Source organism: Pristiophorus japonicus, chromosome 2, assembly GCF_044704955.1.
Source record: "Pristiophorus japonicus isolate sPriJap1 chromosome 2, sPriJap1.hap1, whole genome shotgun sequence".
Classification (NCBI taxonomy): domain Eukaryota; kingdom Metazoa; phylum Chordata; class Chondrichthyes; family Pristiophoridae; genus Pristiophorus; species Pristiophorus japonicus.
In genome coordinates, this window is record NC_091978.1 from 197912600 (window position 1) to 197927647 (window position 15048).

General features: G+C 43.1%; 1 protein-coding gene across 2 annotated transcripts in view; it reads right to left on the minus strand.

Annotated features, from left to right (window-relative positions):
- Nucleotides 1–15048, minus strand: part of zcchc4 (zinc finger, CCHC domain containing 4) — a 131513-nt gene that overhangs the window by 8359 nt on the left and 108106 nt on the right. Inside the window, exons 8-12 of one of the 2 annotated variants that reach the window (XM_070870721.1) lie at nucleotides 14607–14704; nucleotides 11394–11515; nucleotides 9911–9986; nucleotides 5562–5613; nucleotides 1480–1624 (exon numbers count right to left, since the gene is read on the minus strand). In XM_070870721.1, coding sequence (XP_070726822.1) covers nucleotides 1480–1624; nucleotides 5562–5613; nucleotides 9911–9986; nucleotides 11394–11515; nucleotides 14607–14704 — 493 coding nt within the window. Of the gene's footprint in view, nucleotides 1–1479; nucleotides 1625–5561; nucleotides 5614–9885; nucleotides 9987–11393; nucleotides 11516–14606; nucleotides 14705–15048 lie in introns of those variants that run through there. The other variant, XM_070870722.1, reaches the window with a different exon arrangement.

A 15048-nucleotide genomic window follows, 5' to 3' on the forward strand; every position in this document is an offset into this window, starting at 1 on the left:
CTGCGCCCTGGTGTTAGATATCTTCTGCAAATGTGAAAATAGCATGGCATAAGCTAATTGAATAGGTAGTTTCATGGAAAGACAACAGCTTCAAATGTTACATGCAAATGAGATCCACAATTGATACACGGTTATAACAAAGATCAGCATGTTTTGGATCGACATATGTATATATGCTTATGTATGTATGTATGTAAGAATTTACAATATTTAATTCAATCCAGGAGATTTACTATTACAGTTTTAATTACAATCTTCATCAATACAATATAAAATCTGTACTTACTCTAGCTGACGCCACAAGGTTGTTCCAGCGCTTCCGGCACTAGTCGGGCCCCTCGCCTCCTGGGGCGCCGAGGAGACGATGTCCGCAATCTCGGACTACAGCTTCCTGTACGCCCGGGGTGGAGGTTTGTCCTTGGCACCCCAGGTAAGTTCTGCCCACCTGGAGTGGACCTCCTCGACGAGGGCTCGTTGGCCTCGTCCGAAAACAACTTTGCCCTTTTCCGACCCCCATCCACGCTGTCGGATGATGATGATGATGACACCTCTGCAATTTATCCAAATCTCCAAATGCAAAAAACACTTTATCCAAATCTCCAACGGCAAAAAACTCGACAAATCTCCTCCCTGCAACTCCAACAATCTCTCCTTTATCGTTCCTCTCTCCTACCATAATTGACCTTACTGCGCATGTGTGGATGACCCAAGCTCCCGAAACGTGCAAAACGCTGTCAACCGGAAAAAAAATTGTATGCGCAGAAGCCCGTTGCTAGGGAAGCTTTTGCCTTCCACATCACTGGGCGAGCGTCACATCGCTGACCTTTTGCATCGTCCATTTGACATCGCTGGCTTATCGCCAAGTGGGAAATCGCCATCCAAAAAATGAGCAATGAGCCAGCGATCGGTAAGGCTGAGACATCGAACATCGCTGGAATATCGCCCATTTTTGGGCGATAGACAGCAAAGTGGAAAGTCTAGCCCTTAGTGTATGGATAGAGAGATAGTTAGGGGATAAAAAGCAAAAAGTAGGGTAAAATGGGTATTCATCAGATTGATATAGATGTGGATAGAGGTGTGCCCCATGGGTGTGTGTTGGTCCTCTTTAGTTCTCTATTTATTTATTTAAATAATTCAGAATTAGGCACAAAAAGAATGATGTGAAAGTTTTCTGATGAAAATAAATTACAAGGCATGACAAATTGTGAGGAAGAATGAAGGACATTAAAGGAGGACAGAGACAGACATAGGTTAGCGGAGTTGGTCTAAAAGGCAGAAAAGATGGGATTGTTGCTGTGAGTTGCTAAACTCTTTAAAACAAGAGATAACACGTGTTCATTTCCCACATCTCAATTAGGCCTAGTCATCTGATTGCAGTGACTGGACAAGAGGTAAGAATTTAATATGAATAAATCAAAATGGTGATCAACAGTCTTTTAAACAGTGAAGCTTTTACATCAAATGCTATGATAAACTCACATGGTGGTCCTGTTTGGGAGCGCTGTGTTAGGACACTCTCTGCGTTTATGCTCAGTACTTCCACAGATAAAGCATCCGTCTGCAGCTTTCCCACAAGTGTGCTCCTGAAGGGCACAACGACAGCAGGTGTCACAGTGAACCCAGGCTGCAAAAATAAAATGGTTTCTTAGATCAGTATCAATCTGTACTTTAATTTAAAATTGAAATTGGTGTTGTTTTGACAGCACTAACAATGCCACATTTTAAAGCTGAAACAATTTATAGGTGCAAACTGGTTCAGCAAGTTCCTTCTTTTCACGATGGGAATTGTTTTAATGTAGAAAGCCAGACTCTGTTCGTAACTTTCAATTATGGTAATAGCATAAAAAAAACAATAACCTAAGAATTCAATTTTCTTTGCAAATTTCAAAATAGATACATTTCTCAACATTTGATTTGTAAATAAACCTTATTAAAAATATTACATTGAAAATAAGGTGTTTGCAACACCAGTGCCCTCCATTCCAAAGTATCTTTTTAATTAATTCCAGATAGCAATAACACGGTTTTGGTTTAATTGAATCAAATGCAACAGTTAATGGAAAATTGGCCCTCAAACAAAAATATCCTCAGTGATTTCACTTGTCATTTTGGACTAGGATAGACCATTCCCATAAGAACATAAGAAATAGGAGCAGGAGTAGGCCATACAGCCCTTCGAGCCTGCTCTGCAATTTAATAAGGCCATAACCGATCCGATCATGGACTCAGCTCCACTTCCCTGCCCGCTCCCCATAACTCCTTATTCCCTTATCGATTAAGAAACTGTCTATCTTTGACTTAAATTTATTCAATGACCCAGCTTCCACAGCTCTTTGAGGCAGCGAATCCCACACATTTACAACCATTAGAAGAAATTGCTCCTCATCTCAGTTTTAAATGGGCGGCCCCTTATTCTAAGATCTTGCCCTCTAGTTCTAGTCTCTCCTATCAGTGGAAACATCCTCTCTGTATCCACCTTGTCAAGCCCCTTCATAATCTTATACGTTTCGATAAAGATCACCTCTCATTCTTCTGAATTCCAATGAGTAGAGGCCCAACCTACTCAACCTTTGCTCATAAGTCAACCCAGTCATCTCCGGAATCAACCTAGTGAACCTTCTCTGAACTGCTTCCAAAACAAGTATATCCTTTCTTAAATATGGAAACCAAAACTGTACGCAGTATTCCAGGTGTGGCCTCACCAATACCCTGTATAACTGTAGCAAGACTTCCTTGCTTTTATACTCCATCCCCTTTGCAATAAAGGCCAAGATTCCACTGGACTTCCTGATCACTTGCTGTACCTGCATATTAACCTTTTGTGCTTCATGCACAAGTACCCCCAGGTCCTGCTGAACTGCAGCACTTTGCAACTTTTCTCCATTTAAATAATAACTTGCTCTTTCATTTTTTCTGCCAAAGTGCATAACCTCACACTTTCTAACATTATACTCCATCTGCCAAATTTTTGCCCACTCACTTAGCCTGTCTATATCTTTTTGCAGATTTTTTGTATCCTCCTCACATATTGCTTTTCCTCCCATCTTTGTATTGTCAGCAAACTTGGCTACTTTACACTTGGTCCCTTCTTGCAAGTCATTAATATAGATTGAAAATAGTTGGGGTCCCAGCACTGATCCCTGTGGCACCCCACTAGTTACTCATTGCCAACTCGAGAATGAACTTGTTTTCTGTTAGTTAGCCAATCCTTTATCCATGCTAATAGATTATCCCCAACCCCATGAACTTTTATCTTGTACAGTAACCTTTTATGTGGCACCTTGTCAAATGCGTTCTGGAAGTCCAAATACGCATCCACTGGTTCCCCTTTATCCACCCTGTTCGTTACATCCTCAAAGAATTCCAGCAAATTTGTCAAACATGACTTCCCCTTCATAAATCCATGCTGACTCTGCCTGACTGAATTATGTTTTTCCAAATGTCCTGCTACTGCTTCTTTAATAATGGACTCCAACATTTTCCCAACCACAGATGTTAGGCTAACCGGTCTATAGTTTCCTGCTTTTTGTCTGCCTCCTTTTTTTAAATAGGGGCATTACATTTGCAGTTTTCCAATCTGCTGGGACTTCCCCAGAATCCAGGGAATTTTGATAAATTACAACCAATGCATCCACTACTTCTCTTAAGACCCTAGGATGCAAGCCATCAGGTCCAGGGGATTTATCTGCTTTTAGTCCCATTATCTTACTGAGTACCACCTCCTTAGTGATTGTGATTGTGTTCCTTCGCCCCCCCATAGCCCCTTGAATTCAGAGACCATGGTCCAGAACTTAAAGAGGAGTAACTTTGAAGGTATGAGGCGTGAATTGGCTAGGATAGATTGGCGAATGATACTTAAGGGGTTGACAGTGGATGGGCAATGGCAGACATTTAGAGTCCGCATGGATGAACTACAACAATTGTACATCCCTGTCTGGCGTAAAAATAAAAAAGGGAAGGTGGCTCAACCCTGGCTATCAAGGGAAATCAGGGATAGTATTAAAGTCAAGGAAGTGGCATACAAATTGGCCAGAAATAGCAGCGAACCCGGGGACTGGGAGAAATTCAGAACTCAGCAGAGGAGGACAAAGGGTTTGATTAGGGCAGGGAAAATAGAGTACGAGAGGAAGCTTGCAAGGAACATATATTCAAAAAGCAGTTAGATGTAGTCCTTACTACTAGGGGGATCAAGGGGTATGGCGAGAAAGCAGGAATGGGGTACTGAAGTTGCATGTTCAGCCATGAACTCATTGAATGGCGGTGCAGGCTCGAAGGGCCGAATGGCCTACTCCTGCACCTATTTTCTATGTTTCTATGTTTGACTATCGTTGGAATATTGTTAGTGTCCTCTACCGTAAAGAGTGATACAAAATATTTGTTCAGAGTTTCTTCCATCTTCATGTTCCCCATTACTAATTCCCCGGTCTCGTCCTCTAAGGGACCAACATTTACTTTAGCCACTCTTTTCCTTTTTATATACCTATAGAAACTCTTGCTATTTGTTTTTATATTTCATGCTAGTTTACTTTCATAGTCTATGGGCATCTCGCTATGCACTTCCTACTAAATGGAAAAATTAGAGAATATGTACAAAAAACAAAATACTTCTTCACTAAAGTAAAATAAAACATAATTACGTCTGTTACTTTTTTCACTTTGGTGCAAAATTTCTACTTAGTTTGCATTTATACTGGGCCCTCATTCTACCCATGACTTCACTTATCCATAAAGTACTAATTTATCCAATTAAAAATATCCTTTTAGCTCACTGTCATGTTTTTTCCTTAGGGGCCAGATGTTTGCCACGTGCATGATTCATTCAAAAGAATCTGGTTACTCTAAATTGTTGACCTCATCCTGTGCCATATTATACCTATTTTCCATAACAAATGAAATAAATATGATTATGATTAAAGTTCCCCGAACACTGGACTCAATATCCACACCCTCCATCAGCAGCGCATTGTTGTTGCAGTATGTATGATAAACACAATGCATTGCAGAAACTCATCAGGATGACTTCAACAGCACCTCCCACCCCGACAATCTCGACATTCAAGAAGGACAAGGGTAGCAATTGTCATGAGAGTATCATCATGTCCAAGTCGTACACTATCCTGACTTGGACATATGTAGCCATTCCTTCACTGTCGCTGGGTCAAAATCTTGGGACTCCCTATCCAAGAGCATTGTTGGAGCACCTTTACCACACGGACTGCAGCAGTTCAAAGAGAAGGTCCATCACCACCTTCTCAGGGCAACTAGGGAAGGGCAATAAATGTGGCCATGCCAGCATGATCCACGTCCCAAGAACAAATATGTAGGGATTGATTAAAAAGGTCAAAATTTTGTCTGAAAATATACCAAACAACTTATTGAAAGGAAACAAACTGAGCAGAACTATTGTTAGCAGAAGACAAACAATTTCTTCCAGAGCCATACAACACCTATTTTGCTAGTAGTGTCATTTTTGTGGATTAAATATTCTTTTGCTTTGACTGCCAGTAAAACAGACCCAGTGAACATTAATACACTATAACTGGTTAATGAGTTCTACTCACATGGTTTTACACATTTGTTGCAGATCTGACAGTGTTTCCATTGCCTGCCATCCTATTGGGAATATAAAACAGTGTTAACCTAAACCAAAAACTTTAGAAAAATAAATTCTAGATTATATTAGGTGTTATCATTTAAGTTAAATGGCTAATTTTCCCCACCACAGGATTAACAGTAGTGATAAAATCACAACACTGAGAATGATCCTTCAAGTGCACCAGTTCCATACTCGATCTACGTTTGGTAATAAATGCATTGTTGCAAACACAGCCAACAAAGACCATGCCATCTTCATTTCTGTTGTTTTGAGGGATTGTTTTTGTAGGAGATTCCTTATCCCACACACTGGGCTGGATTTTACCAACCTCGGAGCATGTGGGCGATGTGGCACTGGGTGCCAGCCTTGCTGCCGGCTCCAGCCCGCTGTCCAAAATGATTTTCCCCTGATGGGGCTTGTTAAGCCCGTCCAGCGCATTTGCCGGCCAACTGAAGGAAGTGGGTCTGGTGACATCAGTTTCCTTAAAGGGACAGGGCGCAACTTTATTTTGACATTGTGCTGTCAGTATTCTACAGCCTTGAGGTGCTGCAAACACTGATAAGCACTGCACAGAGGTGCACGGCTGCACCCAAGCTCTCCCATGACTCCCTCCATATGCTTATTGAGGGAGTCACAGCACGCAGGGAGGTTATCTTCTCTTCCAATGGGTGGAAGGGATCTCCCCAGGAGAGCAACGCAACCTGGTTGCATATTGCACAGGAGGACACAAGCAGGGATAGCATCAGGAGGATCAGGCTGCAGTGGTGCAAACATTTTGTTCTCAGTAGATCACAAAATGTTAGTACAAAGCCATACTCAACCTCATCCTGCTGTGCCAATCATCACATCCTCATTACTCTGCCTTCCCTACCCTACCCCTGCACATCCTTACATCAACTTACCTTGCATCTCCACCCATCCCTCTCTATCTACATTATCATTTCCGCATCACACTCACCCTCATCCTAGTGCAATCATACCAACTAACAACACACAAGGGTAGCCACTTGGGGGTTATATGCAATGTTCATGTAAAGTTTCTGTTAATGTGGTGTCAAATATTGAAACCCTTATTTTGAATACTTTGTATTCTTGGACAGATGTGTGTGCCCCTTTGGAAGTGGCTTTGTGAGTGGCAGTAAATGGTGAGACATAATGGTACCTCCACAATGGTGATGAGTGTGAAAGGATGGCTTGATTATTGTAGGGATGCTTTATGATGTTGGTGTGTGGTGGTGCCAACCTGACGCATCATGGGTGTGTAGCGTCAAGTGAAGTAAATTTGGGCATGGGGAGGCTATTCCTGGACAGCAATATGGTTGGGCGCTGATGCCCTGTGTCCTGTGCAGCATCAGTTGATTATGGAGAAGGTTGATGTTGTTGTTGGTGCTGCTGGTGTTGGGGCTGATCGTGTTGAGGTTCTGAGGACCAATGTGAAAGAGTTTCAAGGGCACCCATGTTGATGGAAAAGATGGCAGGTGAAGTAGAGATGACAGAAGCGATCTGTCAATGGTGAGAGGGGTAATAAGGTCCGACTGGATGGAGACTTATGTAAAGACTTGCAGCAGGCTGAATCTGTAGTGGAAATCCAGTTTAGGGCAGCTACTGGCGAAGGAAAGATATCTGATTCAGCTGGGAGCTTTGACATGACATTTGAAGCTGTCAGCTGAAACAATGGCAAGTCACCTCCCGTCTCAGATTCACAGATAAGGTCTCAGCACAATGGGAATCCGATGGGCACCTGTGAAAATCAAAAAGCTGTGAAAAAAACCATTAAGTGGCTGTAAGCAAGCCACTAATGATTTCAATTGCCTCCCCTGCCGCTGCACGTCAGGTCTGCTCAGCACTGGCAGACCTGACATTTGGGAAAGTCACGTGGAGGCAGGTTGATGGCAGGGTCCCTACCCACTGTCAAAAAAAATTCCCACCCATCCCGCCACTGACCCCCCCTCTGTGCCCCCCTCCCCCTGGAAAATTCTACCCACATGCTCCAATCTAAGTGATTGCTAACTATTCCAAACCATCTCCTGTGCCATTCTGAAGACAGGAGCTAGGAAGCACGCAACTGTGTCTTAGAGTGACTTTCCTGATTTTCTCCCTTTTTGCGGCAAGCTGCTTCCCTGTGGTCTTTGGTGCAAAGCTGATGGCAGTACATCCAAGATTGGGAACTGAATGTGTGGAAGATATCAAGTACAAAGCCACACAGACATGGCCTGATTCTGAGACTATTATGAATTACTTTCTACAGTGAAGAGGAACATGTCACCAGTAAGCAGAGGCCACAGTCGGCATGAAAGCAATTTCCCAGGCTATGAACGTGGGGTCATATACTTAAAGCTAAAGGGTAGCTGCAAAAGAGGTAACTGCCCTGAAGAAAAATGGCATGCAAATGTTAAATGGGGACTGTGGTTGACCATGATTAAATCGAGACAGTCATATATGGAGAATGCCATTTATGTCAACCAAAGGAAGCTCCAGGTATCAGATATAATTGCTTGAGTAGCTTAGTATATTTAACCAGCATGGTTCCAGTAACACTCTAGATAAATAACCAAGACTGTTAATTAACTAGTAGAGCAGACCAAAAAAGGAATCATAGAAAAATCTTGGTGAGAATGATTGAGAGCTGACTGTCATCCTGTACCCTGGGAATGCCAAATTCACAAAACCACCTTAATTTGTCAGAGTGACTATTTGTACTAGCTTTTTGTGTGTCCTTCTGCACATACATGGGGGGGGGGGGGGGAGGGGGAGAACTTGGGCTGGGGAAGGCATGAACTTGGGGGGCTGGCGGCATGAACTTGGGGTGGGTGGGAAGGTTAAGGAACTTAGGCCGGGGAGCGTGGTTAAGGAACTTGGGCTGAGGGTGTCTGGAACCTGGGCTTGGGGCGAGGGGGGCGCAAGCATGAACTTGGGCTGGGGGAGGCATGAACTTAGGCTGGGGGAGTGGGCTGAGGGTGTCTGGAACCTGGGCTTGGGGCGAGGGGGGCGCAAGCATGAACTTGGGCTGGGGGAGGCATGAATTTGGGCTGGGGGAGGCATGAACTTAGGCTGGGGGAGGCATGAACTTAGGCTGGGGGAGGCATGAACTTAGGCTGGGGGAGTGGGCTGAGGGTGTCTGGAACCTGGGCTTGGGGCGAGGGGGGCGCAAGCATGAACTTGGGCTGGGGGAGGCATGAATTTGGGCTGGGGGAAGCATGAACTTAGGCTGGGGGAGGCATGAACTTAGGCTGGGGGAGGCATGAACTTGGGCTGGGGGAGGCATGAACTTAGGCTGGGGGAGGCATGAACTTGGGCTGGGGGAGGCATGAACTTGGGCTGGGGGAGGCATGAACTTGGGCTGGGGGAGGCATGAACTTAGGCTGGGGGAGGCATGAACTTGGGCTGGGGGAGGCATGAACTTGGGCTGGGGGAGGCATGAACTTGGGCTGGGATGGGGTCAGGAACTTTTGTCAAATTAACGAGTTAGTGCCAGCACACAAAAGTAATATACATTTACCCTTTGACTAGCTCAAATGCCCAGGATTTCAATCCCTGGTTTGTATTCACAGATTACTATTTAAATACTAATATGCAAATGCTTAAAATTCAATGGAAATCCTATGATATTCTGTGAATTTGGCAAGAATAATTAAATAGTGAAAGTAATGGTGTAAACATTTTCATGGAACGGTACTGAAGGAACGATTCTCCCATTTAAAGACATCACTACCCACCTATAGCACATTGTATGTGTATGCAAAATGAACAGTGAAATCCATCACAGATCAAATGAACTAGTTTATCTTTAGAAACCATTTAATCTCTGCATACTGGCGGCATTCATCTAGCACAGCTGCAGGAAAAGTTTTAGTCCTGTAATCTTTTTAGTGGCTCCTGCAGTGGGTTTCAGGTCAGGTTGAGAAGCTGAAGTGGAATGTGGCAGGTTCTTTGGATCAATATTTAAATCACTCTTTCAATCAGTGCTGCAAGTGCAGTAATTTTAACCTTGAACTAATGGTTTCTCCATTTCAAATTGTTCAGTCAAAAATGCTCAATGAGCTGACTCCCCAAGATTGAAACTTTATCGCTACAAACATGACTTCACTATATAAAAAGTTCCAAAGCACTGAAATGTCGAGAGTTGATGTCGGTCAGTACTGTACTGTAAATGGCATTTCCAAGGCAATTACCAAAGCATACTTTGGGCACTTCTCTTACACCATTTTGCTTTACTTACTGGAATATTTTACCAAAACTGTATAAAATGTTAAATCATAAAGAAAAAGAAAAAATGTCTCCAATCTGACCTGGCTCAGGTAAAAGCTTGCTTACTTTAGATGTGCAGGCCTGGCATATCTCACAGTGTCTGTTTGCTGAGGATATATATCGCTGACAAAGTAAACAGAACCTAAGGGAAAAGACTGGAATTTGTAAAAATGCAACTTAAAGTCAGACAAGGCAGATACATGTTATTAAATGTGAAACTATTTCACCAGCTTGAACAAAATTACAAATATTTAAGCCGAGATTTTCCAGGGAGTCACCAGGCGCCATCGGTGGCGGGACAGGGGTGGGAAAGTGTTTATTTTCCCCAGTGGGTTGGGTCCCCTGCTTGTGCTCTCCTGTGCAAATGTGCAACCAGGCTGTATTGATCTCCTGGGGAGCTGTCTTCCGCCCATGGGAAGGGAAGAGGACCTCCCTGCGTGCTGTGACTCCCTCCATAAGCATATGGAGGGTGTCATGGGAAAACCTGGGTGCAGCCTTTTGCCTTTGTGCAGTAATTGTTTGCATCACCTTAATGCTGTAGAAAACTGACAGTACAAATGTCAAAATAAAGTTGGACATGGTCCCTTTAAGGAAAGCAGCTGATGACACGCCATCAAATGACATCACCAGACTCGCTTCCTCTAATTGGCCGGGAAACACGCTGGGTGGACTTAACAAGTCCAATCAAGGGCTGGAGCCAGCAGCGGGTTTGGGACCCGCCATCGATGTCACCCACCACGGATCTGCCGAGGTCATCAAAATCACGGCCTTAGTTTCTTGATTAAAATTAACTACCAACCTATAACATAAGTGCATCACGTAAATACAGAAGACACAGTAATTGAAGTTGATACACTAAATGTCATGTAACAGGCACAAAATCTATCCTGATGGATCTTGTCGGAAAAGGATATATAGAAATGTATTTTTTATATTATTAATTTAAGAAATAAATCTTTCCTTCTGCTCGTTGGTTTGTTTCCCAATCCAATGACATTAGTTCAGATAGGCCATTGTTATGTGATAAAAGGAGATGATGAGAACCTTTTTCTGGGAGGTTGAGAAGCTGCCATTCTGATTACTTTGTATGGAACATAAAACACTCCAATTGGATTCCATGATGACTCAGCAGGTAAATGCTCCACAGGGTGTGGCACTACACCACATGGACCAGGTTTGATCAGTGGTCTATCATCAGTCAGCTAGGGAAGTTGTGGTGGCCTAAGCACCTCTGGGCCATGGAGGGAAACGTAATAGCCAGGGTTCCCACCCCGATCAGTATTCAGTGACGACTGCTGGAAAGCACGTGTGAATGTTGAGGAAGGACACAATTGGCTTTGATGCCCTCCAATCAATTTTTTTAAAGATAAGTGTAACCACTTAAAAGTCTCAACATTAGCTGTAGGACATCACTGTCAAAATGTTTATTTTGAGAACCATTTTACTCAATTTGTCTCTCTCATTCAGAATATCTGCTATTAAAGGTATTTTTTTTTTTAAGAACAGTAAAACATTTTCACCAGGTGACATTTTTGAATCTGGAACTTACTTGTACCCTTCTTCTGCAGGCAAAATAATGTCTTTAGGAGGAAGGTTGGTAAATATACGCACAGGAGATTGTTTTCGACCACTGTTCCCATGCTTGTATAATGCATGGTTATCATAATCTACCTAAAAATAAAATTATAATTATTGACTGTTGACTTCATTACTACCTTTGAGGCACTTTCTATCCATTCAGTTTATCTGAAACGAGTTCCTCTACCTCTCTAGTTTAAATGTGCAGTACTTACAACCTATAAATATACCATTATCAAATCTGTAAATGTATTACTTGTACATCACTGAATCCTTGAAAAGATATGTCACATGCACTTCATCTCATGTTTTGGCTTCTGTGGTTATGGTTAAACTTTGTGGGCATTACAAGCAGCAAAACAAAGAGAATTCCATTCAACATCTACATAAATTAGATTGTAAGAATATTGCAGATCGTCCACACTGCCAAACAATGAACTCTACTTGGCTGAGTTTTTACCAGCAAGTCGACTCCTGCGAAAGAATGCTGAAGGGCAACATTCTTCTGTTTTAGTTCACTGGTTATCTCTTACATTGATAAGTGCTGTGAAGAAATTCCAGTTCTTCCACACACCCTGAAAGGCAACATGTTAAGTTGCCTAACCTAAGCAACGAGGGTTAAAGCAGCTCAGCACATTTTTATTCTATTTGTTCATGGGATGTGGGTGTCGCTGACAAGGCCTGACAAGGGACTGAATGTAACGTAGCCAAGTTTGCTGACGATACAAAGGTGGGAGGAAAAGCAATGTGTGAGGAACACACAAACAAATCTGCAAAAGGACATGGGCAGGCTAAGTGAGTGGGCAAAAAATTGGCAGATGGAATATAATGTTGGAAAGTGTGAGGCCATGCAAAAAAAAAATCAAAGAGCAAGTTATCATGTAAATGGAGAAAGATTGCAAAGTGCTGCAGTACAGCAGGACCTGAGGGTACTTGTGCATGAAACACAAAAGGTTAGTATGCAGGTACAGCAAGTGACCAGGAAGGCCAATGGGATCTTGGCCTTTATTGCATAGGGGATGGAGTATAAAAGCAGGGAAGTCTTGCTACAGTTGTACAGGGTATTGGTGAGGCCACACCTGGAATACTGCGTGCAATTTTGGTTTCCATATTTAAGAAAGGATATACTTGCTTTGGAGGCAGTTCAGAGAAGGTTCACAAGGTTGATTCCGGAGATGAGGGGGTTGACTTATGAGCAAAGGTTGAGTAGGTTGGGCCTCTACTCATTGGAATTCAGAAGAATGAGAGGTGATCTTATCGAAACGTATAAGATTATGAGGGGGCTTGACAAGGTGGATGCAGAGAGGATGTTTCCACTGATAGGGGATACTAGAACTAGAGGGCATGATCATAGAATAAGGGTCCTCCCATTTAAAACTGAGATGAGGAGAAATTTCTTCTCTCAGAGGGTTGTGGATCTGTGGAATTCGCTGCCTCAGAGAGCTGTGGAAGCTGGGACACTGACTAAATTTAAGACAGAAATAAACAATTTCTTAAACGATAAGGGAATGAGGGGTTATGGAGAGCGGGCAGGGAAGTGGACCTGAGTCCATGATTGGATCAGCCATGATCTTATTGAACGGCAGAGCAGGCTCGAGGGGCCGTATGGCCTACTCCTGCTCCTATTTCTTATATTCTTATTGCCCATCCCTAATTGCCTTTGAAAAGGTGGTGGTAACCTCAGCAAAAATGGGCTTGTGCTGGCTCATAGTGCAGGTATCCTTACACTCAAAGCAGGGGTGCCAGCCAATTCTGCAATATATTTTGAATTGGCTACAGGAAATGGAAAAACTTGTCCAAAGAGTTTGGCCTGGGTCACACTGGGCTAGGGATTGCAAAGCATGATGCAGGAGCAGCGTTTAAAAGACTCCTAACAGGGGAAGCTGTGGTGGAAGTCAGGAAAGCTGACTAATTGCTGAAAATGGTAGAGCAAGACATGTGGGCAGCACTGCAACCGTTGATGCTTCAGGGTTGGTCGTGATGCAGGTGGCACACCAAAGGAAGGTGGTCCTTATTGGGGCTGAAGGCCTCCCTCCAATAAAAACTGGCTGCAAGTAAGGAAGAAATTTGATTGAACCAAGAGAAAGACACAGGTAACTGTACTCCTCAATTTTGCTAACATTTCTTGCCAGGCTCATGAACCATGGTACAAACCGAATTGGGGAACTTTGTGGGAGATACCATTTCAAACATCGTATACAACAATTGCCCTTTTATCTTCATTCTCCCAAAGCTTGATAGCACTTTGTTTTTGAAAGTGAAATTGGAAAACCAAGGAACAGCAAACAGAAGTCGAGTCATCCAGTTCCTTAGTGGGATCAGCAGCCATGGATGGATGGGACAGCCCAATTCTCCCGTGAGCCATTTATCCCATGTTTCTTCTTCAAGTAATGAAGGCACTGTTGAATGCTGCAGAATGATGCCATTATGGCTGCTTCCTGGATATCGGCCACTGACATATAGTACGATAAATATGATTTTAACTCGGGATGTGAGTACAGCGTCCGGTGAGGCCTGAGCCATTTTAACCCAAATATAACATTCCCCGGGGCCTCATTACAATTTTCTAAGAAAGTCTCTCCCCACAAGTTGAGTTTGTGTCATACAAAATGTGTGTCCAAACAGTTCTCCTTCATGGCTCAGAATTCCTAAGCTAGCAACAAAAGTGCATCCTCCTGTCCATGTGGAAGATCCAGGGCTATCTATGACGCACAGCTGCGGTAAAAATGGGGAGCAGTTCATGGAGGAAGCACCACTGCCGTCTAGAGACCAATTACCCAGATGGGATACGAGCACAGCAACATCGGACTACACAGCATATCATGTAGGCCCGTTAGTTGCCCATTCACAACCATCGGTGGGCCAGGGTAGAGTTTGTTATTTACTGGTCCTGCTGTTTAGTGATCCAACAAGTGAATTTCAAGCTCTGCTGTTTTGGAACATCCATCAGTTTTTCCACCATACTTCACCTAAAAGAAGAATTACATTTAAAGCTCAGCCAATGTCAGGCTGCATGTTTACTACTGACCAGCCTTAACTTCTTTGAACCATATCGAAAAATATTAGATGCAGATCAAGTAGTGTCACATGTGCCACTGAACTAAAATGTAAGCTTGTATTGGATCTTAATGAAGCGTACCCTTTGCAGAGGTGCGAAAACAACACAGATGGAGAAGCTCCTCACCTGGTAATCCAGCATGCTGAATGTTGGGAAACATTGTAGAATACGAGGTTCAAAAAAGTACGGAAAAATCCAAAATATTGGCAACTCCTCATCATCAGCTGAATGAAAACAAAACATAATTAGAAGACACTGAAGTGCCGGGTTCCTCAGAAGAATAATAAGCATGAAATGAGAAACAGCCATTTGACTAACTATATATAATATGTGTGTGTGTGTGTGCGCGCGCATTTCTTCCTCTTCCTTTACAGCTAAAATTTGCGAACTCAGCAGACTGGGAATCGAAGCCAGCACCTCTGGTCTCTCTATCAGTTGATACCACTTCATAAAGTATTTACCGATGGTGTAGATTTTAATGAAAATAGAGACAGAAACCATGGCAACTGTGCATTCTCTCAGTAAATGTGTCCAGAATGTGATGCTGAGCTGCGACAATCTTGTGTTT